The sequence below is a fragment of the Podarcis cretensis genome (genome assembly GCF_951804945.1).
Source record: "Podarcis cretensis genome assembly, chromosome: 15".
Lineage (NCBI taxonomy): Eukaryota > Metazoa > Chordata > Lepidosauria > Squamata > Lacertidae > Podarcis > Podarcis cretensis.
The window spans coordinates 16,171,825-16,196,680 of NC_137185.1; the positions used below are offsets into that span (position 1 = coordinate 16,171,825).

At 48.9% G+C, this 24,856-nt stretch overlaps 2 protein-coding genes across 2 annotated transcripts in view; both read right to left on the bottom strand.

The window, feature by feature from the left end:
* FSIP2 (fibrous sheath interacting protein 2) overlaps positions 1–19,928 on the bottom strand; it is a 38,568-nt gene extending 18,640 nt beyond the window's left edge. The window contains exons 1-14 of the mRNA XM_079954462.1: positions 19,843–19,928; positions 18,817–18,956; positions 18,133–18,277; positions 17,749–17,859; positions 16,320–16,464; positions 15,340–15,444; positions 15,019–15,164; positions 14,396–14,453; positions 12,180–12,779; positions 11,169–11,290; positions 10,517–10,595; positions 8,972–9,053; positions 8,283–8,319; positions 1,065–7,884 (exon numbers count right to left, since the gene is read on the bottom strand). Of these exons, the coding sequence (XP_079810588.1) occupies positions 1,065–7,884; positions 8,283–8,319; positions 8,972–9,053; positions 10,517–10,595; positions 11,169–11,290; positions 12,180–12,779; positions 14,396–14,453; positions 15,019–15,164; positions 15,340–15,444; positions 16,320–16,464; positions 17,749–17,859; positions 18,133–18,277; positions 18,817–18,953 (8,587 nt within the window). The 5' untranslated portion in view covers positions 18,954–18,956; positions 19,843–19,928. The remainder of the gene's footprint in view (positions 1–1,064; positions 7,885–8,282; positions 8,320–8,971; positions 9,054–10,516; positions 10,596–11,168; positions 11,291–12,179; positions 12,780–14,395; positions 14,454–15,018; positions 15,165–15,339; positions 15,445–16,319; positions 16,465–17,748; positions 17,860–18,132; positions 18,278–18,816; positions 18,957–19,842) is intronic.
* A 2,745-nt stretch (positions 19,929–22,673) lies between these two features.
* On the bottom strand, positions 22,674–24,796 carry LOC307203661 (fibrous sheath-interacting protein 2-like). The gene is made up of 3 exons (XM_079954634.1): positions 24,521–24,796; positions 23,818–23,943; positions 22,674–22,883 (listed from the first exon to the last, which is right to left on the bottom strand). Exons 1-3 carry the CDS (start codon positions 24,626–24,628, stop codon positions 22,713–22,715), a joined length of 405 nt encoding a protein of 134 aa, XP_079810760.1. The 5' UTR covers positions 24,629–24,796; the 3' UTR covers positions 22,674–22,712.
* Positions 24,797–24,856: the final 60 nt, after the last annotated feature.

Here is a 24,856-nt window from a genome sequence, read left to right on the forward strand (position 1 = left end):
CTTTGTCCCTAGCCGCCGGAGATCATCAACCAGTGCGACCAAGGCAGTTTCAGTCCCATGATGAGGCCTGAATCCCGACTGGAAGGGATCCAAATGGTCCGCTTCTTCCAGGCGTGAAGCCCTGGAAATACCACGAACCAATTCTGGAAGTCCCAACTTGGGTGGTTTGGGGCAAAAACTGTTACTGTTAACTATTAACGGGGTTGTGTGCCCAACTAAGTTCTAGGTTAGACCCATTGAAATTAACAGCTCACCATAGCCATGGCAATCAATTCATTGAGTCTACTCTGAGTAGAATCGCGTTGGGTGAATCGGTTCTTTCTGCCTTTGGGTGGGACTTTCCTCCCTGGGAACCCGTCTCACGTAGCAGGAATGCTGCTCATCATACACTTATGCACATTCTCAAACACACTGGCCACAATGTCCCTGGCAATGGAGCCAATCTCTGCCTGGGAATTACTATGGAAAAGCCCCAGAACCTCCAATCTCTTGAAGCTGCAGCAAAAGAGCCTCTCACTCAGCTCGCCCTGTGCCTTCTTCCAGGATGCAAACAGATGACTCAAGATCCCGGGTCTTCATTAGAACCTCGCTGATGATGCTCTCTGTCACTTACAGCATTTTGAGGGTTTCAGTGATGTTTGTGTCGTTCAGCGGCTGCTGCTCAAATATCTCTTTCAAGATGCCCCCAACAATAATAAATTATGTATTTATTTTTTTAATTCTGCACCCTGTAAAGAACAGGCAGATCAGCCCAATTTACATCTCAATAAGTAATGTTAAGCTTTTTACTAACTTTAAAGGGTATTTCCAGCCTGCAAGGGATCCTTTCGCTGGGATTTCCGCACGGCAGGGGGTTGGGATAGAGGACCCTTGAGGGTCCCTTCCAACTCTACAATCCTATGATTATATGCTGCAGAAATGTGAAGAACTGGATTTAAGACCGGGGAAAACAAGAAACCAAAAGGAACCCAAACAAACCGTTGTCTCCATCCCTGTTTTTGGCTGCCGCAGAGCATAAGTCAGCTCCTTGAAAGGGGCCACCACGACGTAGCCCCGAGGCTTACCTTTTGGCCGGAAGGCGATCAGCTCCTTGATGACGCTCAGGACAATATGGTTGGCCAACGTCTGGATCTCGCAGAGGTCTGGGACGTGGAAGCAGGCGAGGAGTTCCAGGTCTTTATGCCTGTCCGGACTCTTGCTTTTGAAGATGTACTGATTGCTCTCCCACTTGGAAAGCAAATTGCTCCCTTCCTGCATGAAGAAGCAGCTTTCCTCCGTCGTTGCCCTTTCGCTGGAATCGCTTTGCCTCTTATCCCACCGGCTGAGCAAGCCGTGCGCCCCGGGCTTAGAGCCCTCCCTCAGCGGGAAAAGGTGCGTGTTCTTCTCGTAGCACAGGGACTCGCTCTCCACGCCAAACTCGCAGAGGAGGGTGTTGACAATTTCCTCGGCGGCGTGGCCCAGCTTCAGAGGGCAGATGGCGGAACAGCAGCCACTCTCTGGTGCAGGGCCTCTGGCAAAGGGCTCATGCTGGTGCATGGTGCCAACCTTGCTCCGGTGCCCTGTTTTAGTGTGTCTTGGGACAGCCTCACAGTCCCCTGTTTTCTTAAACAGCTTTTCCAAAATGGTCCCCTCAGGAATGGAGCTTTGCCTGGGGAGCCAGTCGTCCTCCGGGAAATCCAGCCGGAATCTGTTGGAGACCCTGTCCTGCCTCCGTCTCCCAGAAGGCCTCACCCTGGGGGCCGACAGGCAACCGGGCAAGCACTGGTGCCTCTCTGGCCTGGCGTGAGCATCCCACTCCGAGTACCTGAAGACGGAAGGGAATTTGGAGGGCATCTCCTCCTGCACCTCGGCCTCTTCTTCTGAATAGATCACCATCCCGGGGACGTTGATCGGGGGGAAGCTATCCCTCGTGTCTATCCTCCTGATTTTCTTGGATGTAGTTTTCACGTTGCCTGGCGACGCAGCGAGATCCTGAAAGAGGGTTTTGTCCTTGCCAAAGGCTCGCCCCGACATCTCCAGCTGTAGGTTTTCCACCATCAGCTCGGACGTGATCTCGGTCAGGCTCTCATTGCAGCGGTCCAGCATGACGCTGATGGTCTCGCTCAGGACAAGGCTCTCCGAGGAGCTGCAGAACAGGGTGGCTTCCTTCTGGGAGAGCTCCCGGTCCAAGGTGTGCTTGATAATTTCCAGGACACTGCTGACAGCGTTGTTGGCATAAACATTCAGTTCGGCATGGAGCATCTGCACCTGCCGGATGGCTGTCTCAAAGCACTCCTTGGTGACGGCACTGCCCAGCCTGGAGAAGTCCAGGAAGTTATGGGTCGAGCCCAAAGTTGGCAGCCCTCCTTTCTCTTTCTCCCCCTGCAACTTGTTCCGAAAGCCGTCCATCGTAGTTTCCGCCACATTCCCGACCTGGGCCGAGATAGAATCCAAAGAGCGGGTCAACTGTGCAAACGAGAGGCTCTCCAGTGGGAATTTCACAATTTCCAAAAAGTTGCACCGGAAGTCCCGCCTGAAATGCCGGGCCACAAAGGTCTCCAGCATGAGGACGGTGCACTCTACTGTCTCCTTGGCTATCTTGTCGATTGTATCCATGGCCCCCTTCAGTGAAACATTATAGAAAGGAAAGTCGGGTTGGGTGAACCGGTTCTTTCGGCCTTTGGGTGGGATTTTCCTCCCCGGGAACCCGTCTGACGTAGCAGGAATGCTGCTCATCAGACACTTATGCACATTCTCAAACACACTGGCTACAATGTCCCTGGCAACTGAGCCGATCTCGGCCTGGGAATCACTGTGGAAAAGCCCTGGTGCCTCCGATCTCTTGAAACTGCAGCAGAAGAGCCTCTCGTTCAGCTCTCCCTGTGTCTTCTTCAGGATGCAAACAGACGACTCAAGATCTCGGGTCCTCATTAGAACCTCGCTTACGATGCTCTCTGCCACTTGCAGCATTTTGAGGGTTTCGTTGATGTTTGCATCGGTCAACGGCTGCTGCTCAAATATGTCTTTCAAGATGCCTTCCTTGGGGAGCACTTGCTTGAGGTAAGTCAGAAAGTCGTCGTAGAAAAGGCACTTGGGTTTACCCCGGATGTCCTTTGTGGTCGACTCAATCTGGAGATACATCTGCCCGTTGTCCATCCTGAAAGACTTTGCGGTGGTGTGTTGGTGCACGTGAGAATGCGGGCCATCAATATGCAGGTCTTGCACAATGGAATGCACCAGATCACTCGCGAGGGAGATCTGCTCCGACGATAAGGTGTTGACCCGTAGTATTGTCCGATGGTAATCTTCGGTTTTGAAATCGTCAATGATGGTTCCCAGGACTTTGCCAACGACATCCTTTGCGTACACTGTCAAGTCTGACTTGCACAAGCTCGCTCTCATGAGGGAGGTTTCGGAGTCGTCGGAGAAGGCTTGGGGCCTCCCTGCCATGCCGTCACCACCATGCATTTCATACTGGAAGCCGGAGTGCCTCCTCCGCTTCTGCTGCATGGACTGTGGGAGGACCTCTTCCAAATTGGATGCCGCAAAGCAGGCGATTTTGTTTAGCACATTCTGGACCAGTTCTTCCCCAATGGTCTGCGGTGTAGGGTGGAGTTGGGAAAGGGCCAGAGTCATCTTCTGGATCTCTGATTTCCCTGTGGGGGAAGATGCCTCCACAGATGGGTCTTTTTTTCTGCCTGAATTGTCCCCATCCCTTGAGCCAAACAGCATTTCCATGACAATGGAGTAGATCTTTGTGAACACGCTGTCCACAATTTCACCAGCTACACTCCCGGCATTTGCCTGGGAGATGGCATCTATCATCCCATTATAGGCAGAAGACTTTGATTCGGAACCAAAGCATAAGGAGTCTGTGCGAAAAGACGGTAGGTGGCCCAACTCGCCCACAACCTTTTGGGTCACCTGGTTGAGGACATCTTCGACTCCTGTCACCAGTGAGAAACCTCCTTTCTGCCCCGACGGCTGCTGCCTAAAAATCCTTTTCAGAACCCTTTTCTGAACCTCGTTTTCCGTCAGAGCTATTTGGACAGACAAAATCTTGAGCAGGTCATTCATGAGCTCATTGGCAGAGGCGTTTTCTTCATACGGGATGATGTTCTGGCAAGAAAGCATCTCCCGTTCCAGGTCCGCCTGGATGACTTTCAGGATGGTACTGGTCAGTTTCTCAGCGCAGAGTCTCAAGTTGGACAGGGACTCTTGGACGACAACTTTGGCTTTGTTGCGGTGGCTGCCCGCCTTGCCCTCTCCGGCTCTCGGCTGACCATCTGTGGCCAACTCAGATTCCAGTTTCTCCTCGGCAAACAGCTCCAGCCTGTGGGAAATGTTGTCGACTAAGTATTTTGCCATCCTTTCTGGGGAACAGTCCTTCAACTCCGATAGCTGCTTGGATCCAAACTCTGCTGTCTTTCTGCCTTTTGTCAGGCCTGGAACTTTGTGGCGATCTGCTTTGTGATCCAGGAAATGGCTCCTGAGTCCACCCTTGGCCTCTCGTCCAGCCAGCTGAGTGAGAGGCTCAACAGTCCTCTGAATAAGGTCAAAGAGGAGGCACTGGAGTCGGTCAGAGAGGGCTCCCCTTGTATTCAGAACAGTTGCAAGGCCAGAGCTTAGATCTTCAAGCACAATGTCCACCACGTCATTGGAAACCAGCGAGACGTCGGGTTTCCCCACCAAAGGAGCAGAGGGGACTTTCTTGGCGCTGAGCGTTCCTGCCTTAGAAGTCCCAGGTGTGTGAAGTTTCTCGGTGGCCAAGGGAGAAGGAGAAGCGCTTCCCACATCCAACATGACAGTCTGGTAGATTTCATTTAAAAACATCTCAACTGTGTTCTGGATTTGGGCCTGGATATCTCTTTTGTAGTCAGGGTTCTTCCTGAAAAGCTTCTCCAAAATGCTGTCTTGCCGGGGTAAAGAGCACTGCACTTCTGAGGGGGCAAAGACCATCAAAACCAGGCTGACGATCTGGCTGGCGGCAATGCTTTCGGAGAATATAACGGGAGGCATGGAAATCTTCTCCACTTCCCTGTCCAGCCCATGCTTCAGGCTCTTCAGCACCATCTTGGCCACTTCCTGGGCATATGGTTTTAAGTTCGCGTGAGACGACCGCAGTGCCTTTTCCTTCCCACCTAAAACAGAACTGTTCAAAATGCCTTCTAAGCAGCTGGGCAAACCCCCACACTGATTCGCCAGCATCCGCCTGAGTTCCTGCTGGATGGCAGAGGAGAAGTCTGAACTGATGCACGTTTTGAGGTTTTTCATGTCTGAGCAAAGCTGGGATTCCACTTTGCAGGTGACAAAGGTTTCCAGCTTTGAGATAAATGTTTGCACCAGGTCATTAGCCAGGTCTGATTTGGGTGGAAGGTGATGCTCGGGCTGGCTAGCCCTGGCTGAATCTTCTGCAGTGCTTGTGGGGCTGGTCTGTGTTTGCTCCTGGGCAGGTCTTGACTGACAAGCTGTCTCTGGTTCTCTGAAATGCACCGTCGGTGGATTTTTGCTGGTGTCTGCAGGTACATTAAGAGGGAAGATGTCGGTGATAATCAGACTCGAGTGCCTGCTTCGGATGCCCTCCGCCTCAGTTTGAGTGGCGCGCGATATCTTCTCAAACGCCGTCTTCACCAGATCGCAGGCAAAAGTGCTGACGTCTGCATCTGGGATCACAGCCTGAGCCCTGAGCTCAGCAGTGTGCCCTTTGGAGGCTGGCTGCTCTTCAGGCGGGCACCGACTGATGTCCATGTGGGCAAGAGATGGAGGAGGAGGGCCAGGGGGCCAAACCGGTTGCTCAGCCCAAATATGCTGGAACATTTCATTCAAGAGATTCCACACGGTCCGGATTATCGGAGATTGCTCTTCCTCCTTGAAGTCCTCTTCCATTTTCTGCAAGGCCTGCTCCAAGGACCACTCACCAGCTGTGGCCCATTGTCCTTTCTGCTGACCTCCAAGAGACGAGAAAATGGCGTCTTGGACGAAATGCTCCATGTCCTTTTCTGCACCTTTTGCATCGGTCCTGCCCTCTTTTTCCGCTTCAGCTGATTTGGGGCTCAGTCTGTTCCACTGCCGGGATTCCAGCCCAAAGCTTTCATATCTTACTTTATCCGGGGCCTCTTCTGTCAGCAGCACTTGCCGCTCCTTGTTGACCGATGACAAAGTTCCGTCGGGTTCCCTTTTCTCTTTTTCCTCCGCTTCCATCTCAGAATAAATGACCATACCAGGGACATTAACGGGAGAGAACGGCTTCCTCGGCGATTTCTCACCTGACACATGTGTAGCTCCCGTTACCGTCGCGGCATTGGGATCAGGAGAAGCTCCGCGGCTGGGAAGCTCCCCCTGCACTCTGAGGCAAGGTCTCGGTTTTGCCGCTGGATAAATACCCTGGAGTTTTTCTGTACTCAAGCTGTTGAACACGTCATTGATGAGCTGAAGTACAATCGAGCTCTCCCTGGTAGGTAGCGTCCCTTCCGGGCACATTTGCCTCTGGATGAAGTTTAAGATGCTGGCAATCATCTCTTCCACATACTGGAGGAGGTTTGTCTCTGAGGAAGCAACCGTTTTGGAAACTATCTTGCGGATTGTGTCCTTCACTAGGGCATTGGCTGCCTCGGATTCGACCGTGTGCGGTGGGACTGATGCACAAAGCTGATTCAGAGGCATCCCGATGGCTTTAATCTTGGCACACAGCTCAAACTGGGACACTTTCGTTTGGCTCGAGGTGGCGAACACTTTTAGCTTCTCAATGATAATCTGAACGATCTCCTCCGCGATCTCATACGTCGACTCGAGGGACAGGGGCATCCGAGACCGCCAGAAGGACGGGTCAGGTGCAGAATGCTTCCCGGAGGCCATGACACACATGACTTTGCACTCGGCCATGAAGCCGTCCTTGGAGATGGTCTCGAAATACTTCTTCTGAGTGGTGGAGTGCAGCTTGCTGAGCACACTTTCCACAATGTCAGCAGCCACGAAGCTGGCGATCCTGGAGACTGACCCGGCGACTGGCTGGCCTGAGGGCGGGCTGCCTAAAAGGCTTTCGGAGATGGATTCCAGGAGGTCCTCCACGGAAATGCTGACAGAGCAGCCCTGGTCCACCAGTATCATTTTGAAAATGTCGTCGAGGATAATGGCCGTGATTTTGGTGAGGGGAAGTTTCAGCTCAGCAAAAATGCTCTTGAGGTCCTTCAAGCAGATGCCCTCTCTCTGGTCTATAGGGCCATGAGGAGGAGGCTTTTGTTCTCCTTCCACAAAGGAAAGCCCTTCTGTGTCCGTGGTGGTGGTGGTGCCAGTCGTGGTAGTTGTTGTAGTATCTTTGCCAAAGATCCCCCTTGACATCATGCACTTGCGCTTGCCATGATACAAAGCGCCCGGCTTCTCAGGGCTGTCGACGGGACCTTTCTGCATCTGGGTGATCTGGCTGTCCGATTTGGAGCTGCGCATGCTCGCGGTGGTGGTCAGCAGCCCACAGTGCTTGGTCGGGGACAGAAATATGGCCGTCTTCCCTCTCTTCAACTTCCCTTTGATGAGGTCAGTGTCCAGCGAGACCTGGGTGCTCTTGGTAAAAGAGGTGTAGGAGGACTTGGAGGAGAGCAGGGAAGCAGGCTTCCCGCTGATGGTCCTCAGGTCGCTCGAGGTGGCGGGCTTGATGCTGGTGTCCGTGAAGCTGACCTTCCTGGCGGACATGGTGGGGAGGGTCCTGTAGGTTTCGTAGAGGTCCTCGTTGCAGCTGCTGCAGCTGCTGGAGTTGTCCGAGGACAGCACAGACTCTTCAGAGATGGTGTACACTCTGGTCCTGACCCGCTCTTCGAACTTGGTGAGGGCCGGGTAGAGGATGCTGGTGACGGCCGACACGACCCAGGTCATTATATTCTGGATGATGCTGTTAAGCTCCGGAGCAGATATCTATTATGGAAAGGGAGAGGGAGTGGGAGAGGGAGAAAAGGGGTTATTGACTTCACATGCACTGGCTCAGGTATGATGTTTATGGAGGGTCCCTGAACAGAGCACCCAACATTTTGATTTTCATCCAAAAGTAGTCAGGCGGGTGGGAGGCTCTGAATTTGACTGGGTGGCAAAACTGTGGGGGGCATAACCCTTCCCCATGCAATGTTTTTCCAATCAAAACCCAAGGAGTTTGTAACCAAATTTTCCATGCACATTCCTGAGTTTGATGAGTGTTTCAGCTATGCTTCGATATGCAACTGGACACCATTTCAAATCAAGATGGTGGACTGAACCTTTTAAAACTGCTCAGCACATCCGCTATGAAATGTATCAGCACAATTCATAGAGCAACCTACCTTTCCTCTTAGGCTTTCCCGGATTCCCGACTGGTCTCTGAAAGAAAAGGGAGGAGGGGGGAGTAAAGAAAAGAAAAAGAAGAGGAAGTCAAAATGTTGGAGTGAAGTTGTATTTACATGTGCCTAGGATTGGGCCACTTCAATTCTTTCAGGGGTGATCTGGCCAACTGGCGCACCAATGAGTATCACGGCAACAGCTTCCTAGCTCAAGCAATTGAGTCAACTCTGTTGTGGGCAGTTCTGGTGTAGAAGGGGAAGGGAACTCTTGGGATTTTTTTTTCCAGAGCAGGATCAATCACATCCATCAACCAGAGGCCCCAAGCCATAGCTCTGGCAAGTGAACAAGGCAACAACAAGACTTTCAAGTTTGCATGTGGCGGATTAGCATAAGGAAAGCAGAGGATGGGGTGGGGGGAAATAACCAAGCAGAGGCTAGGCACACCTCGCCTTTTCTTGAACGGGGTCCCTACTTCTCACTAGCAGTTTGAACAACAGCACTTTCTTGAAAGATGGTCTGCATTTCTAACTAAAATCTAATTGCTGTATTTCACTTGGCTGGCAGGGCTGATGTGAGCTGCAGCTGGGGGACATCTGGGAGGCAGTTACATTGGCTACCCATTCTCTAGAGTAGAGGAGATCTGTGCAAATTCCTTATCATGCTTTGTTCCAATTCTCTCTGGGGCACTTACGAAGTAGAAAGCAGTTGGTGGATATAAGCTGAGTAAGAGGACTCAGAATCCTCATTTTCCTGAGATGTTGAGGCCATACGCTCTGCAAGAGGAGATAGACCTGGGGATTAATAATCCTGTCAGGGTTGCAACTACAATCCAAGCTAGTGGTGGCGAGGAAACAGTGAGGGAGGGGACGCATGGGGCAATGCCTCTCCCCCTTTAGCCCACTGTATGCGCCCTGCCCAGGGCTTTATGCGTGAACTGAAATAAACTCGAGGCCTAGCCTCTCTAATTTCAAAAATCAAGCCTGGGCAGGGCATATCCAATCTGCTTCCAGACCCAGACTTGCAGGTATAATTTGAACAATGTGTTTAGCTCTGTGAGTTGCACTGCCAAATCCATGATGGGAAAGCTACATTCAGTGGAGACCTCCATTTCTCAGCTCAGACCAGGGTCAAGACACGGGCTGGCCACACCCTCCGCCAGGGCTTGACTTGTGAAATTAAAGATCCTGGGACTCAAGCCTGCCAGGAACCCATGTTCTCTCCCACTTCTTCTTCCCCACCTCCAATCCCATGGGAAGCTAGTGGTAATGTGATGGTGACAAGGGAAGTCACCAGAGCATGTGGAGTACAATGGTCAAGTCACCTCTGTCCAAAAGAGGCTGGGGCTAGTGAACCAGCTGGAGCATGAAAAAGGCTTTCTGAGCGACTGAGGCCACCTGAGCCCCCGTGGACAGGGCTGAAATGCATTTCCCACTTCACAAGAATTCAAGAAGACCCTTTTCCCATTTAAAAGAAGGTTGGGGAGCAGAGAACAGGCTCAAATCAGTGGGTGTTTACACACACACACACAGTGGCGTAGCGTGGGGGGTGCAGGAGGGGCCGGCTGCACCGGGCGCAACATCTGGGGGTTAGGGTTAGGGGGCACAAATCCACGGGTTAGGGGGCGCAAATCCATGGGTTAGGGGGCACAAATTACTTGCCTTGCCCCGGGTGCTGACAACCCACGCTACGCCACTGCACACACACACACATTCTAGAATCATAGAATTGTAGAGTTGGAAGGGACCCCAAATGTCATATAGTCTAACCCTCCCCCCCACCAAGGGTCATCTGGTAGTTCAATCTCAGTTAAAATATCCATGACAGATGACCATCCAACCTCTGCTTAAAAACCTCCAAGGAAGGAGAGTCCACAACCACTGGCAGAGGAAGGGGGGGTGCGGTCAACCCCGGGTGTCATCCCTGAGGTGGAGTGACATTGCTGCCCTGCCCTCCTGGGATGCTGACCCCGCCCCCGCGGGCAGCTGACCCCACCCCCGGGTGCACAGCATGTGCGCCACTCCAGTTGCCAGAGCAACTAGCTCCGCCTCTGTCCACAACCTCCCAAGGGAGACAGTTCCACTGTCAAACAGCATATGTCAAACACACACATACACAGCAAACACCACACCATAAAGTATAAGATGCTTAGGATACTAAATGGCCACTTCCGGAAGCCTGGAAGGCAACCAACCTGCCTCTCTCGCCATGTGGGGCCTGTGTTCAGTATGCTCTGTACCTATTTTGCTCTTCTCCACTCTCCTCTTCTTGCTTGAGCTCCTCTCCTTGGGCTGACTCTCCTTCTCACTCTGGGCAAACTGAAGCAGACATTTAAAAGCAGAAGTATTTGTTAGCATCCGTTGAGAGTCTCCTGCTGCTTTGCCAGATGAATTTTAAGCCACCCCAAAGTTTGAGGAATCCCTTTATATCTTACTCTTTTCCTCCAGGGAGCCCAAAGTGGTGTACATGGTCCCCCTCCTCTAAATTTTTATCCTCACAACAACCCTATAAGGTAGACTAGGCTGGGAGGCAGCGACTGGATCCCAAGGTAACAACACCCTGTGGGCTTTGTGGCTGGCTGAGGGATTTGAATCCTGGTCTCTCCCAAGTCCTAGTCCAGCACTCAAACCACTATGCCTCACTGGCTCTGAAAAATAACTGTGGGCTCTTTAAGGATTGTAGACGGCCTCCCAGGTGGGGCGGAGCCACTGGAAAAAAAGGTCTTGAACCTTCAGATGTTTTTGGTCCTTGGCTGAGACAACATCTCCAGCAGATGATCTGTTCCAGTCTCCCCCACACAATCCCTGGCAACTCCCAACCCATTTTGAGCCTGATGCTACTTCCTCTGGGCAGCTTTTAACTTTTTGCCGTTGAGCATTTCAACCATGTACCATTAAGGTTGCTCGCTTCTTCTGCTTCCCTTTGCCAGAGCCCTCATTAACAGTATGATGGGGGGTGGCTGAAGAGATGTTGGCTTTGTTGGAAGGCTTCGAGGATGATCGATTGGACACTCCTAGAATGAAAGGGGGAGGCATAACTGGTATTTGAGGCACAGAGATCTGGAAAACCTTGACCTTGGCTCTTTGCCCACCCAGGCGCTCCACTGGCACCCTGCCACTGACGCTGCAATTCTAGTGTTGCTTACCAAGATCAATATCTCCCCGTGCCCAAGATCCAGCTTTCATATTCACTGTAAAGACCTGCTCAGCAATGGTCCTCTTCAATGTTAATTAAAAGATTCCTGTTTGCAGAACTTAATGGTTTTGTTGCTTTCTGTTCAGCACAGCTGGAAGACCAGTAGGGAGTTTAGCCTGTGAATTGTCCCTTATCAGCCCCTGCTCAAGCCTGCAACCCCTTCAGCATCCCACTCTTCTCCTTCTGACCTCTCCTTGGTGTCCCACCACCAATCCCTGGGGTCTGAGCTTTCCTCCCCTGGGGCTTCCCTGGCTACTCCTCTTTGTCTAGCCAGTCCCTGACAGTTGCAGTGATTTAAAAGCAGAGAGTGCTGTTGTTGCACTCAGGTATTGCTCGAGGGCTTCCCACTTTAGCATCCAGCTGACCACTGTGAGAGCAGGATGCTGGGCTAGATGGGACATTGGCCTGATCCAGCAGGTTCTCCTTACGTTCTGCATGTGCATAAGGTGTGTGCCTCACATAAAGCTGTGTGGCAGCGATGGGCTAATTCTGTCCCCTGTTTCTGCTCCAGTGCCAGTCTGTGGGTAACAGCTTGGCAGTCTAGAACAGGGAGATTTCCACGCTCAGGGAAGCTCCCTAGGTGCTTAAGAACCTGGAAAACAGAATTTTTTGCAAGCACACAGAATCTGCTCTGCAACTTTCCTCCCTACCCTGTATATTTCAGGTCAAGCTTTGATCCTGCCACTCCACCAAGCCATTAAACTTACCGTCGACGGGGACCTTGCCGCTGCCACCGCTCCCTCCATGCTTGCTGCTGCTGCCGCCACTGGAATCATAGCCACCGGTCACTTTCCCACTATGCCTGTACAGTCGGCCTGAGCCAAAGCCAGACTTGTTGCTGCAACATCCACCGGAACCACAGCAGGACCCCTTGCTTCCGCAACCGGCTGATCCACAGCAGGACCCCTTGCTTCCACAACCGCCTGATCCGCAACAGGACCCCTTGCTTCCGCAACCGCGTGAACCGCAACAGGACCCCTTGCTTCCGCAACCGCCTGATCCGCAACAAGACCCCTTGCTTCCGCAACCACCTGATCCGCAACAGGACCCCTTGCTTCCGCAACCAGCCGATCCGCAACAGGACCCCTTGCTTCCGCAACCAGCCGATCCACAGCCTGACACACCACCCTCGTTGCTGATGACTCCGCCAGAGGCAGAGGGTGTGATTTTCTCATTCATGCTTTCTGCGACACTGGAGGCAATCTCTGTTGGCGGGTTGGTGTTACTGGTCAGCGATGTGAGGTCTTTGCCGGAGCTGAAGGAAACTTTGCTGCTGCCGCCGCCTGGACCAGTGATGGCCTCGCCCACTGCACAGGACAAAAGGTGACATCTAAGATGGGTAAGTTTTAATGCTGGAAGCTGCCCTGGGATGGTAGGCTGAAGGGCAGGCAATAAATAAATGACAGCTTGAGATTTTGGTGATTTGTTTTTAAGTACTGAACCTGAAAATATAAACAAACTGAATAAGCTGAGCCCTTGGTGTCATTGGCCCTGTCCTGTGGAACTCTCTGCTACTAGAGATCCAGCAGGCAGCTTCTCTGCCAACCTTTTAAATGCCTGATGACAACTTTTCTATTTCACCAGTCCAATTAAGCATACATCTCCCACAATGGTCTACTGATGTTTGTTTTTAATTCTTTTGCTTTTAACTTGTTTTTAATTTCTTATGCTTTTACTGTATAGTTTCATATTATTTTCTGCTAGGGGGAGTGGGAACTTTGGAAGGAATTTAAAAGGGCATGTTTTAAAGTTCTAACAGCCTATATTTCCACGCTTTGCTTTGCTGCATATTCAAAGATTTTAAATCTTGGCTGGAGTTCTGTCACCAGAGTACTTGCCCCAAACCTGGAACTTGGCATCCAGGGAATTCTTTTTTTATACCTAAATTTTCTTTCCCCACGAATATTCCCAACTCATTAAATCTCCACAATGACCCTGTGATGGAGGCTAGGCTGAGAGGGACAGTGACTGTCCCCCAATATCACCCTAGGGAGTTTCGTGGCTGAGTGGGGATTTGAACCCTGGTCACACCCAGGTCTTAGTCCTGTAGGATAATCAGCCTCATATAACCAACATGCTTATGTCTAATTAATGCATGAAGGGGTTAATGTCATACAGTAAGCTGTCCTGTCAGGTTTAGCTAGATCACTCCCCATCACGTTGGGAGGAAGGTAATCGAGCCTATTGTTGTACTCCAGTCAACCAGAGAATCTCAGCATGTGAAGCGGTTTTGATCTGGTTGCTCCTGCTTAACCACATGGCTCCAACAAGCCTTTCTTGTGTTCATATACCAATAATTTAGGAACTTTCACCACTGTGTAACTAAGCCAAATTTTATTGCCTCTGGTTCTTACTGCTGTGTGAAAAAGCACATGAATCTGACATTTGGAGAATTTGTAGGTAAACAATTTTTAACAAACCAAATGTATGGTCTTTTACTATGCTGGGGGAAGAGAGGACTATTTTGGAACTCAGAAGGGCATATTTTAAAGATATAACAGCCTATATTTCCATGTTTTAGCTTGCAGCATGTTTTGTGATTTTAAATTTCTGCTGGGCTTCTCTCACCAAAGAGTACTCACCCCAAACTTGGATCTTAGCATCCAGGAATTCTCCTTTTATATAGCTATATTTTGCTTGCCAGCCAACAAGTCCAATACCCTAAGCCATCACACCACACTGGCTTTTGCCCAATGGGCACCAGGCAAGGCTTTTGGGGCTACATCTGTACTCAGATATGCTGTGCTGGCAATGCCTGAATCAATCAGTTCAAGAATATCCCAGTTCTTTAAGCCCTTGTCTCTGCCACCCCGAAATAAAACCAAGTTCTCCCAGTGTTTCAGCAAAAGACACCGAAAACTCCACAGTCCATACCCTGCACCCTCATCCACCTTGCGGAATGAGACTAGGAAGAGCCTCTCACCTGGCTCCAGTTCAAGAATCTCTTTCTGTAGGTCTCTCTCGCTAACAGCACCTTCATGCTGCAAAGAAAAAGCAGTACAAAAGGCTGGCATTTTAACAGACTCATTTGGGTTGGAACTAGGCTGCAATAGGCCCAAATGGGAACACAGAAAGAGCCATGCTGGATGAGTCTCAAGAACCCTCCAGCCCAGCACAGTTTTTCCCTGGGAGGGGCCCTGCTGAATGGCCTGATGGAACAACTCCTGCACTGCATGCAAAAGTGGACCACTTCAACCCCCAATAGCATCTCCAGGTAGCACTGGGAAGGAGAGCATATTCCCCCCACTATTTATTTAGCAAGATTTATATACCACATATTAATATATATAAGCAGTTTGTAGGTCCCCAGAGACTGGTAACTCGAATCTATTCTGGAGGCAGAACAAAACCTCCATGTCATTATTTTGTCCAATCCTCTTTCCTAAGTCCTTTAAACTAGTGACCATCACTGCATGCATTGTAAATGTTTGTTGACTGTTTCCAACATATAGGGCCCTCATACAGCCAGGCCAGCTGCCCTCTTCCTGGGTTGGCGGCCTTCAGAGCACAACTCGGCCACTGGATTCTGACCCCAGGTCAACTCACCTCCAGGGATGCTGCAGACTTGCTTGCGGCTTCCTCTGCATTGGGCAAGGCTAAGAGGCTTGTCATGGACTGCTTAGTCCCATTCTTCCCTTTGGCAGCGGACAATTGGCTCCCCAGCCTGGTCGTACTGGTGCTTCCTCCCGGAACTGGGATAGGTCAGAGAAGGAGAAGAGGCAGGAGTGAACGGCCTTGCAAGATGGGCAGCGGGCAGGGGGCTTTGGACAAGTGTGAAGCACACCATTTGTCTTTTTCGGGAGGGCCCCTAGCCTTGACTCCGCTACCAGTTCCTTTTCCCGCACCCCCCAAAAAAGCAGAATGTACCTTTTCGAAGCTCTGGTCCTTTCTTGTCCAGGAGGCTGGTGGGCTTCCTCTCAATTGTTGAGGTCTTACTGGCCTCCTCGGTGCTTGTCTTGGGCAAGGAGGAGTCTTTAATCATAACCATAATCATAATCATAGTCAGCCTCTAAAATAGTTGAGATGTCTATGGCGGAGCAAAAAAAGCCCCCGAATGTGGCGTTTAGCCTCTGCATTTGACATGCAGGAAATGTATTTAACTTTAGTCATGGACAGTGCTTTTTTTCTTAAAAAATGTTTAGATGTACTCTCATTTTCCTACTCATATTGAAATACTGCCCCTCAATGAGACCAAACTCAGATTCACAAAATGTTTAGGGGTGTGCGTACCCCAGTGTACCCCCCCCCCCGAAAAAAGCACTGGGTTTCATATTTCAGTGGGACTATCTCAGCAGTTTATCAATCCAAACAAAGGCACACAGCTTAAATTCTACATGTTAATTTTTCTTGTTGAAAATCTCACCGATTCACCTTTTTTGCAAACTGCTTTGAGGGAGTTGTCGTTTTTTACAATCAAGTGGTGTATAAATTTTATGAAATAAATAATAAGGCAAGAAAATAAAAACAAAAAGGAAACTTATATAGTGTATCATCTAAAACAGGGGGAAACCAGCAACAGGGAACGGCTGCAAAAGTTCTTAAAAGCAGCGCAACAAATCTACTTAAAGACAACAGTGGATTCTTTGCAGCTAGGAAAGTGAGGAAGGAAACAAACTGGAATGGATAAAGAGAGGGCATAGCTTAACCTACGCATAAGCCTTGAGTGAGAAAATCAGGATTGGGACACAAAAAATGGTTTGTCCAGGGGTGCCTTAGGGAGACTTGAAAGCATTCCAGGAGAAGAGGAAGTAGGAGAGAGAGAAAGAGAGAGAGAGAGAGAGAGAGAGAGAGAGAGAGAGAGAGAGCAGCAAGTGGTCATTCCATGAAAGCCGTTCCTGGCCATGTACCTTGTTTTTTAGCTGGGGGTCCCCGATCTCCGACATCCATCGTGTGGACCATCTTGTCAGGAGGGAGCAAGAAGCCTTCTCTCTGGAAGCGTTCCTGCAGCTTCCTCAAGTGGTGAGCCATCTTCTTCTCAAGCATGTTCTGTTTCTGCAGGGTGCACAAAGGGCAGAGCCTCGTCACTGTTTTGGGATTCATTCCAGGGTCCTTTTAACCTCTCATTGTGCTGGATCCAAGGGGAGACGTTGCCCCCCCCCCAAGCTGACAAAGGCACTGCCCCTTTCATTTTGCACCACAAATACTCAGAAGTAGCATGAGAGAATTATTAGTTTGCATGCCTCACCTCTTTCCAGGCTGGGGGTGGGGGGCCCACTAAGCACGCCTAGCTGGAACACACACACACAAAAACCCAACAGCAAGTACTGGGTGTAATTCATGGACCAAGTTATTTGGCAACTGCCCAATGATGATCAGCTGGATAGCTCAGTTGGTTAGAGTATGGTGCCAATAACTCCAAGGTTGCAGGTTCAATCCCCTGCTGCTGTATTGCAGGGGGTTGGACTAGAGACGATCTAACAATTCTATGATTTGCCAGATTTTGCCCCTATGAACTGGGCATCGGTACCTTCTGTCTGTTTTCTATGATGAATTTCTAATTTCTCCAGTCTAAACAGAGCAATTTTGCTATACCAAAGGGGAGCAAGTGAAAGGAAGCCAGTAATTAAATCATTCCCTACGTAATGAACAGGAACTGACCAATTGAAGGACACTTAAGAGACAACTCTGTACTCCATGCTTGATAGGAAGTACAAGGAATAAAAAAAAAAATTCTGACAAAAGAAGAATGGATACAAAAACTTATGGCAAAACTTACTGGAAGAATAATAAATCAGGATAACAAACTTTTTATGAAGGAATGGAAATGGTATATTGAATATTTACAAAAAGATTGCAAACAGATAAAAACATTGGCAGGACTATTGTAATAACCTGCAGTTTTTTAAATATAGATATATGAAAATAGATGAATAAAATAATGATTTAATATAACTTATAATATGCAGGAAATGGTGATATAAAATTTAACAAATCACAGAAAAAGGAGGAAGGAAGTCGATATTTGAAATGTCTGAATTATTGTTAAATTGCTACTGAAATGTATATAAATGAAAATCATATTGTTTTTGAAAAAAGGAATAAACTTTTAACTAACATTGCAGGGGGGCCTTTGCTAAATAAAGGTTGCTGTTGGGTAAACATTAGGGAAGGGTTTTGGCTAGGAGGATGGGAACTTCTGGATAATATAGAACTACGTAGATGGGATGCTGGGCAGAATCTCCTTTCAGCTGATTGTGGCACCTTACCATGACCGCTCAGATGTCAGCCAAGACCCACACAGCTGCCAGCCGCCTTCCCTGCCCCTCTTCCACTTACCCTTTTCAGCTTGTCTTCCTTGCTCTTCCTCCTCTGCTCTTCAATCCTTGCTTCCCGTTTAACGTCGTCACCAATTTTCATCAGGAGCAGCATTTCCTTCTTCCTCCATTCCTGGGAAACAAAGACTCATCAGCCGTTGGTCAACTGTTTCTGTGCTGTCCCTGTTTTCAGCTGGGTGTAAAACAACAAAGGGGACCCAACACCAAGCAGCCCCAGTGGCCAGGGCAAATGAGGATGGGTGCCACCTCCTGTTCCAGCTTCTGTGCTGTCCCTGTTTTCAGCTGGGTCTAAAACAGCAAAGGGGACCCAACTCCCAGCAGCCCCAGAGGCCAGGGTGAATGAGAATGGGTGCCACCTCCTGTTCCAGCTTCCCTTTGTGGTTACCTCTTCCATTTTCTTCCGTAGGAGGAGCTGCTTGCGTTTTTCCAAGCCTTGCTTCTTTTTGTCGTCCTGAGCCAAGGCGAGTTGTCGGTTCTCTTCTGCCAACTGCTCCAGTTTTTCCAGCTCCTGGTTAATCAACTCTAAATATCTTTTTGAATAAAAAAGGCAAAGGATTGATTAGAATGGCTTGGCTGGTCCTCACCCCATTTCCTCTTCTTTGCTCAAGTTTCTCGGCTAACCTGGGGACTTCAGGTAGGCCCTGGAGGTCTGGCAACTTGATGTAAAGCTGAAAGCTCATTCACCCCCTCCCCGCATGCCCTCTGGTGGCCCCAAACCAATTTGTGGAAGGGTAAGAGATTGATTGCTTGTAGGTTTGAGCCCCACTTTGAGCTAAAGATTCCTGCATCACAGGAGGTTAGTCTAGATGACTCTTGTGGTCCCTTCCAACTCTTATGAACTGCAGTTCATTGTTTCGGCCCATTTCTCCTGCTTTTAATTCCTGGTTTTTTTTTCTTCTTGCTGTTTATGCAGAAGAGGATTGCAAAAGAGGCTTCAAAGGAGCACCAGGCCCAAGCGGGGCAGGCTGGTTTTGTGGTGTCACTCAGCAAACCGCACAAAGGTCCGCTTTAGACTTCATGTGCAAAAATGCCCTCAAGACTCCTCCCCCTACCCATCTGCTTCGGGCACCTGTTCCTCATCACGGTCTCCTGCTCCTGTATTGTGGGCCTCTCCTCTTTCAGCATCCAGTCCCGATATTTCGACGTGTCGGCGGCCTCCGGAAGATGCTGAGTGTCTTGGAGCTTGGTGATCTGCTTCTCAAGCATTTTCTGGAATTCAGAGGATTAGAGGGATGTGGGCATCAGGGCTTTTGCTTGGGACATTGCTGCCAGCAAGTCGTCACTTGGGGTTGGATGAGCAGAGGAACGCATCAGACCAATTTAGTGGGGCAGGAGAGCTTAAAACAATGCCAATATTTTTCACATCTGGCACCCAATAGGCCCCTTGGGTTTCCGATAGTAGTACATGGGGTAAGGTAAAGGTAAAGGGACCCCTGACCATTAGGTCCAGTCGTGACCGACTCTGGGGTTGCGGCGCTCATCTCGCTTTATTGGCCAAGGGAGCCGGTGTACAGCTTCCGTGTCATGTGGCCAGCATGACTAAGCAGCTTCTGGTGAACCAGAGCAGCGCATGGAAATGCTGTTTACCTTCCCGCCGGAGCGGTACCTATTTATCTACTTGCACTTTGACGTGCTTTCGAACTGCTAGGTTGGCAGGAGCAGGGACTGAGCAACGGGAGCTCACCTGTGGCGGGGATTTGAACCACCGAACTTCTGATTGGAAAGCCCTAGGCTCTGTTGCTTAACCCACAGCGCCACCCGCGTCCCTTTAGTACATGGGGTAGATGGATCTAAAAAGCCCAGGACACAAATTTTCACGGCCATCCAGCAACTACGGCAGCTCATTTACCAGAGGTAATGTATTTGGTGTTAACTCTGGAAGCGTATACTCAATTCTGACCAAACAAAGCACAATATACATCAGGAGCCCAAGATGGTGCACATGGTTCTCCTGTCCACATTTTATCCTCACAACAACCCTGTGAGGTAGGTTAGGCAGGAAGTCATGCCTCTTATCAAGTTTGCAATATGCTCTTTGTTTGTAGCAGCTGAGCAGAGGCTGAAGGAGATCTCAAAAAATGGTCCCATGACTTGCCTGTTCTCTGATGTAGTGTTTTTCAAACTCCAGCTTGAGGGAGGTCAGGTACTGCCTATATTCATTGAATTCCTTCAGGGTACACACCACCTAGGAAGCAAAAAGGAGTCAGGCATCCATGGGAAAGGTTCTTTTAAAAAAAAAATTATTTGGTTTTTTGGATTCAAGTTTTACAATCACATATCCAACATATAACATAAAAACAAGATTTCAAGGAATCTCTTGGACCTCCTCCCCTTTGTGGGTCCAATTGTTAATTATTTCCTCCTGCATCTTTTATGATAATCCAGATCTTTTGCATCTCCATTATGTCCAAAATTCACCATTAAACTGGACTTCCGGGTCGGCGCCATCGCCGAATGGCAGACTCCCTCCGAGCTCCGGAGGGAGTCGGCTGGGTAGGGGCCGGGTCCTGCCGTGCCGGCGACGCGGGGACCCTCAAAAACCATGGGCGGAGATGCCCATGGACTTGGTGACTCGGTGGGCACTGTTTGCGTCCCCCCGACCCGCGAAGGAGCCTTTTTAAAGGCTGCGGAGCGGGTGACGGGGGGGGTGTGGTGCTGTGAGTCCAATGCTTCCCCTGCCCAGCGAAGCCGCATGCCATTCGGCGGAGAGCAATGACTTCTTCTTTGAAAATTTCGGATTTGGACTAAAAGGAACAACCCGTGAGTAAATTGATTGGACTTAAAAGGGAAATTTGATCTTTGAATTTGGAGCGAGCGGGGGGAGTGCAAAAAGGAAGTCCGCCCCCCCCCCCCTGTTGTAGATGGCTCAACGCAAGGATTTGACAACTAAGATCGAGAGATGAACTTGTTTACCTGAAAAAAAATTTTAACTTCACGAAGGGAAATTACAATAATTGTGCTGGAGGAGAAGACTGATTTGTGGGAACTAAAGTGCAACCCCCCCCCCCCGGGAACCAGGAACGATCCGCTATGAGAGACTGGTGAAGAGACACAGAAACTTTGACAGCTGTCAAAGTAGCTGTCAAAGCAGGAAAATAAAAGAGAACTTTGTTACGATGGCTTTGCTGGTTAGATTTGTTACAATTTGGACATAAATTATTGGAAATAAAGGCAACAAGTTATTTGACTTTTGGGTCTGATTTTGAAAGAAATTAAGTTACCATATTCCCTCTAGAGGGAGGCTGGGACATTGCAACAGTAGGATCTGTTATCTCTTGGGAAAGCTGCAAAGACGAAGCATTATTTTGTCTACAGAAGTTTCTACACTAAAGGAGACAATGGATTTATCTATTGAAGAAAGGAAGGGACTTGACGCAAGTTATGTTCCTGAATAACAAAAGCCTCTGTGGAGAACAAGAAGTTTCTGAATTAGAAGGTTTCTGCAGCAGAACAGGAAAAAGCAACCTGAGGAATAAGAGCCGGACCAAATTTGAAGCTGGAGTATTTGGAACATCCAGACTTTAAAAGGACCAAGAAATAGAATTTAAGTTAGACTCTTAAACAGAGAGGTCTGGATGGAAGAACAATGACTTTTTCTGAGAGTTTTTTCGAGATTGGACTTTCTGAAATTAAAAGCTATCAAAAGACGGCAAAGTGGAGTTGAGATATAGACGTGGATACACCAGGCTGGCAGTAGACAATGGATGAATTTTGGGGATTGGAACCGGGGAATGGGGGGGGGGGAGAGATTTGGAATCCAAAGGCTGTAAAATTATATATTATTTCTTTCTTTTCTTTTTTCATGTCTGTTGTTTGAAAATAGGGGAATTCGTGGAAGGGAAATGGGGTCGATCTTAGGGAATTATATAAAATATAAGGAGAAATGGTTCATTAAGATAAATAAGATAAATTAATTTGGAATAAATGGGTTATTTAAAATTACAAATAAGGTTTTAAAATTTGGGGTAAGAATCTGTGGAATCAATTTAAGGGAAATGGAATACAAGAGGGGGAGGGGGGGAGTCCGGGAAAGATGCCACTGAAACCAAGTGTAAATCATATCTGTTTTTTCTTTCTTTCTTGCTATCTTTCCTTTTTATTCTGGAAAATTTTTAATAAATATTATTAAAAAAAAAATAAAAAAAAATTCACCATTAAACTATGTTATTCCAATCCTACTAACGATGTTAGCTGTTTAAGATGGTTTTTAAGATAAATTATAAATTTCCCCTATTCCTTATTAAAATTTTGGTCTTCCTGATTTCTGACTCTTCTGGTCATTTTAGCCATTTCTGCATAATCTATCAACTTAATCTGCTATTCTTCTCTGGTAGGGACTTTATATTCTTTCCATCTCTGAGCCACCATGGGACATAGCTGTCAACTTTTCCCTTTTCTTGCAAGGAATCCTATTCGGAATAAGGAAATTTCCCTTTAAAAAAGGAAAACATTGACAGCTATGCCATGGGAAAAGGTTCAAGAGCCCTCTGTGCATTTCCATGCTCCCCCGCAACAGTGCCGACATCCTAAGGCCCTGTCTGAAATCTGTTTACTCAGAAGCTACAGCTCTTCCCCTAAGATTCTAGTCTTCATGGCTCTTGAGAGAAGACAGATATACCGGTAAATATAAACACAGGAAGCTGCCTATCAATGCATCTAGCTCTGTATGGCCCACACTGGCTGGCAGCAGCTCTGTGGGGTTACAAGCACAGAGTCTCTCACAGCCCTACCTGGATATGCTACAGCCCTACTCCTTTAAGATGTTTATTTTTTTTCTATAGGATTTGCAACTTTTAATATGACTTCTAGGCTGTTTTGAGGGGACATCAATGGTGTTGTTTGTTGATCGCCTTGTAAAAAACTGTTTCTGGCATGGTGTTGTTTTTTTTATATCTGTCATTTTGCAGTCCTGATTGTCTTGCTAGAAAAGCACAGGGATGTAGCGGCATCAATGTCTGGAGCAGCTCAACTTGCCTTGTTCTTGTCAGTGATGTGGCCTGCCTTTTTGAGCCTCCGCAGGTTGTCTTTCCGCTTGTAGTAGGCACGCAGGTGTGGGTCGTGGAGGCTCTTATAGCTGGGTGCCATGAGTTTGCAGTATGGGTCGTTCAGGTCAAAAGTGGCAGATGGCTGGTAAAGCTGGGGGTTGTTGTTATTATTATTATTATTATTATTATTATTATTATTATTATTTATTATCATCATTATAATCATCATCATCATTATTCCTATGCTACCCTTCATCCGAAGATCTCAGGTTCACGGCATAAAAACACAAGATAAAAACACATAAAATGCACAATAAAAACAAAAACAAAACAAAACAATAGCCCCACAGCAATACGTCAAAAAGGGTCAGGGAACAAGACAGGACATTCCATTCAAGTATCAGGAAGAACTTTCTGACAGCAAGGTCTATTTGACAGTGGAATGGACTCCCTCGGGAGGTTGTGGACTCTCCTCCCTTGGAAGCTTTTAAGCAGAGGTGGGATGGCCATCCGTCAGGGATGCTTTAGTGGAGATTCCAGCCTTGCAGGGGGTTGGACTAGATGGCCCTTGGGGTACCTTCCGACTCTACAATTCTATGATTCTAACAAAGGATCTCTCAGACTCCGAAGCAGCCTTCTTCCCCAAGCTGTTGGGTCTCCAGATGCTTGTGGACTACAACTCCCACCAGCCGCAGCTGGCATGGACGTCAGGAGTTGTATTCCAAGAGGGCGACTGATTGGGGAACCTTACTTTGAAGCGGGGGGTCAACACAGTTCCAGGTGCATTGCTGGTTCCACAGAACTAACTGCAATGCCTATTTGGAATGCTTTATTGTCTAGGACTGGAGCACGGTCTTTTCAGCAGTGGCTCCCCTTTTGCGGAACACTTTCCCCAGGGAACCTCACCTGAAGCCATCATTAAACATCTTTAAGTACTGGGCCATTCCCTGCCCGCTCAGTCAGGCTTTGGGATTTAAATTATCTGTGGTCTCGTCCGGGGGGGGGGGGGGGGTGAGTGGGTGGGATGTTTTAGTCCCGCCTTTTTAAAATGTGGCTGTGTGTGTGCATAGATGTCCTCTGTTCACCTTTTCACCCAAATTGGTCCTGTAGAACATAGTGTTTGAGCCTGGCAGGAAAGGGATTTTGGTAAAGAGTGGCATGTCCAGGATCTGGTTGGGTCCCACGGCTGGCATCTGCTTCCCAGGCCCCACCTGGAAGAGTCAAAACATCCACGTGTCAGCAGGGAGAGTTGCTGCAGTTGCCCATTCACTTTAGGGTTTCTTTAGAAAGGTCTCTTGAGGATGCAACAAAAAACCCACGCCTCGCCAGTGTGTGTGGTACTGCCAATTGCTTCACACAACTGCAGCTCCAGAAGCACACCACAAAGTTCCGGTAACTTATTTTCAGGCACGTGTTTTCAAACTACATAGCTACTCTGCTGCTTGCCCAGTGTATTGGGCATGGGATAGGCCAAACAGCTTTGTGCTTAGAGTGTCAGTGGTCTAGGCGGCCGGCCCTTAGCCTGGCATCCTTCAGACCTTTTGGACTCTGATTCACATCAGCCCCAGGCATCAGGTTGGGGGATTCTGGGTGGGTTGGTGGGACACAGAGGAAACCTCCCCCAGAAGCAGATTGATCTTAGGTCCCATAATGTGGACAGGTGGACCACTAACTGTCCATTGCCTAGCCTAGGAACACGAGTCAGAGATTTCCCCTCCCCAGCTTGCATTTCTCGCTGGTTCCCCCTCCCTGACTCCAGCTCCAAAAGAGGGTGGCGTCAGCACTCACGTCTACAACGTCTTCATCCGGTTCCATAGCTTCGAGCGCCGTCCGGGCGCTCTCAGTCAGGTAATGTCCCATAGCTGCCTTCAGCAGCCCTCGGTTGGGGTACGTCATCTTGAGGTTCAGTCTGGCTTGTTGCCCTCAGAGGACATGGCCTCCAACTGCCACCTCCACAGAGCCCTTCTAGAACTCTCCGAGACATTGTTAGCAACAGGGGAGTTCCACCAGCAGTTCTCTGTGGAGCTCTCAAGATCTTTGATGTTCTGTTCCGAGGGGGGAAATCCGGCGATGGAATCCACCATTGCTGTCTGGATTCTTAATGACTCCAAACACTCACCTCTG

Coding starts and splice junctions, on each gene's coding strand:
- LOC307203661 (XM_079954634.1), bottom strand. CDS start 24,628: ATGACGTACCCCAACCGAGGGCTGCTGAAGGCAGCTATGGGACATTAC. Junction 23,944..24,520: donor CGGATGAAGACGTTGTAGAC/GTGAGTGCTGAC, acceptor TGACTCTTCCAG/GTGGGGCCTGGGAAGCAGAT. Junction 22,884..23,817: donor GGACCAATTTGGGTGAAAAG/GTGAACAGAGGA, acceptor AACAACCCCCAG/CTTTACCAGCCATCTGCCAC.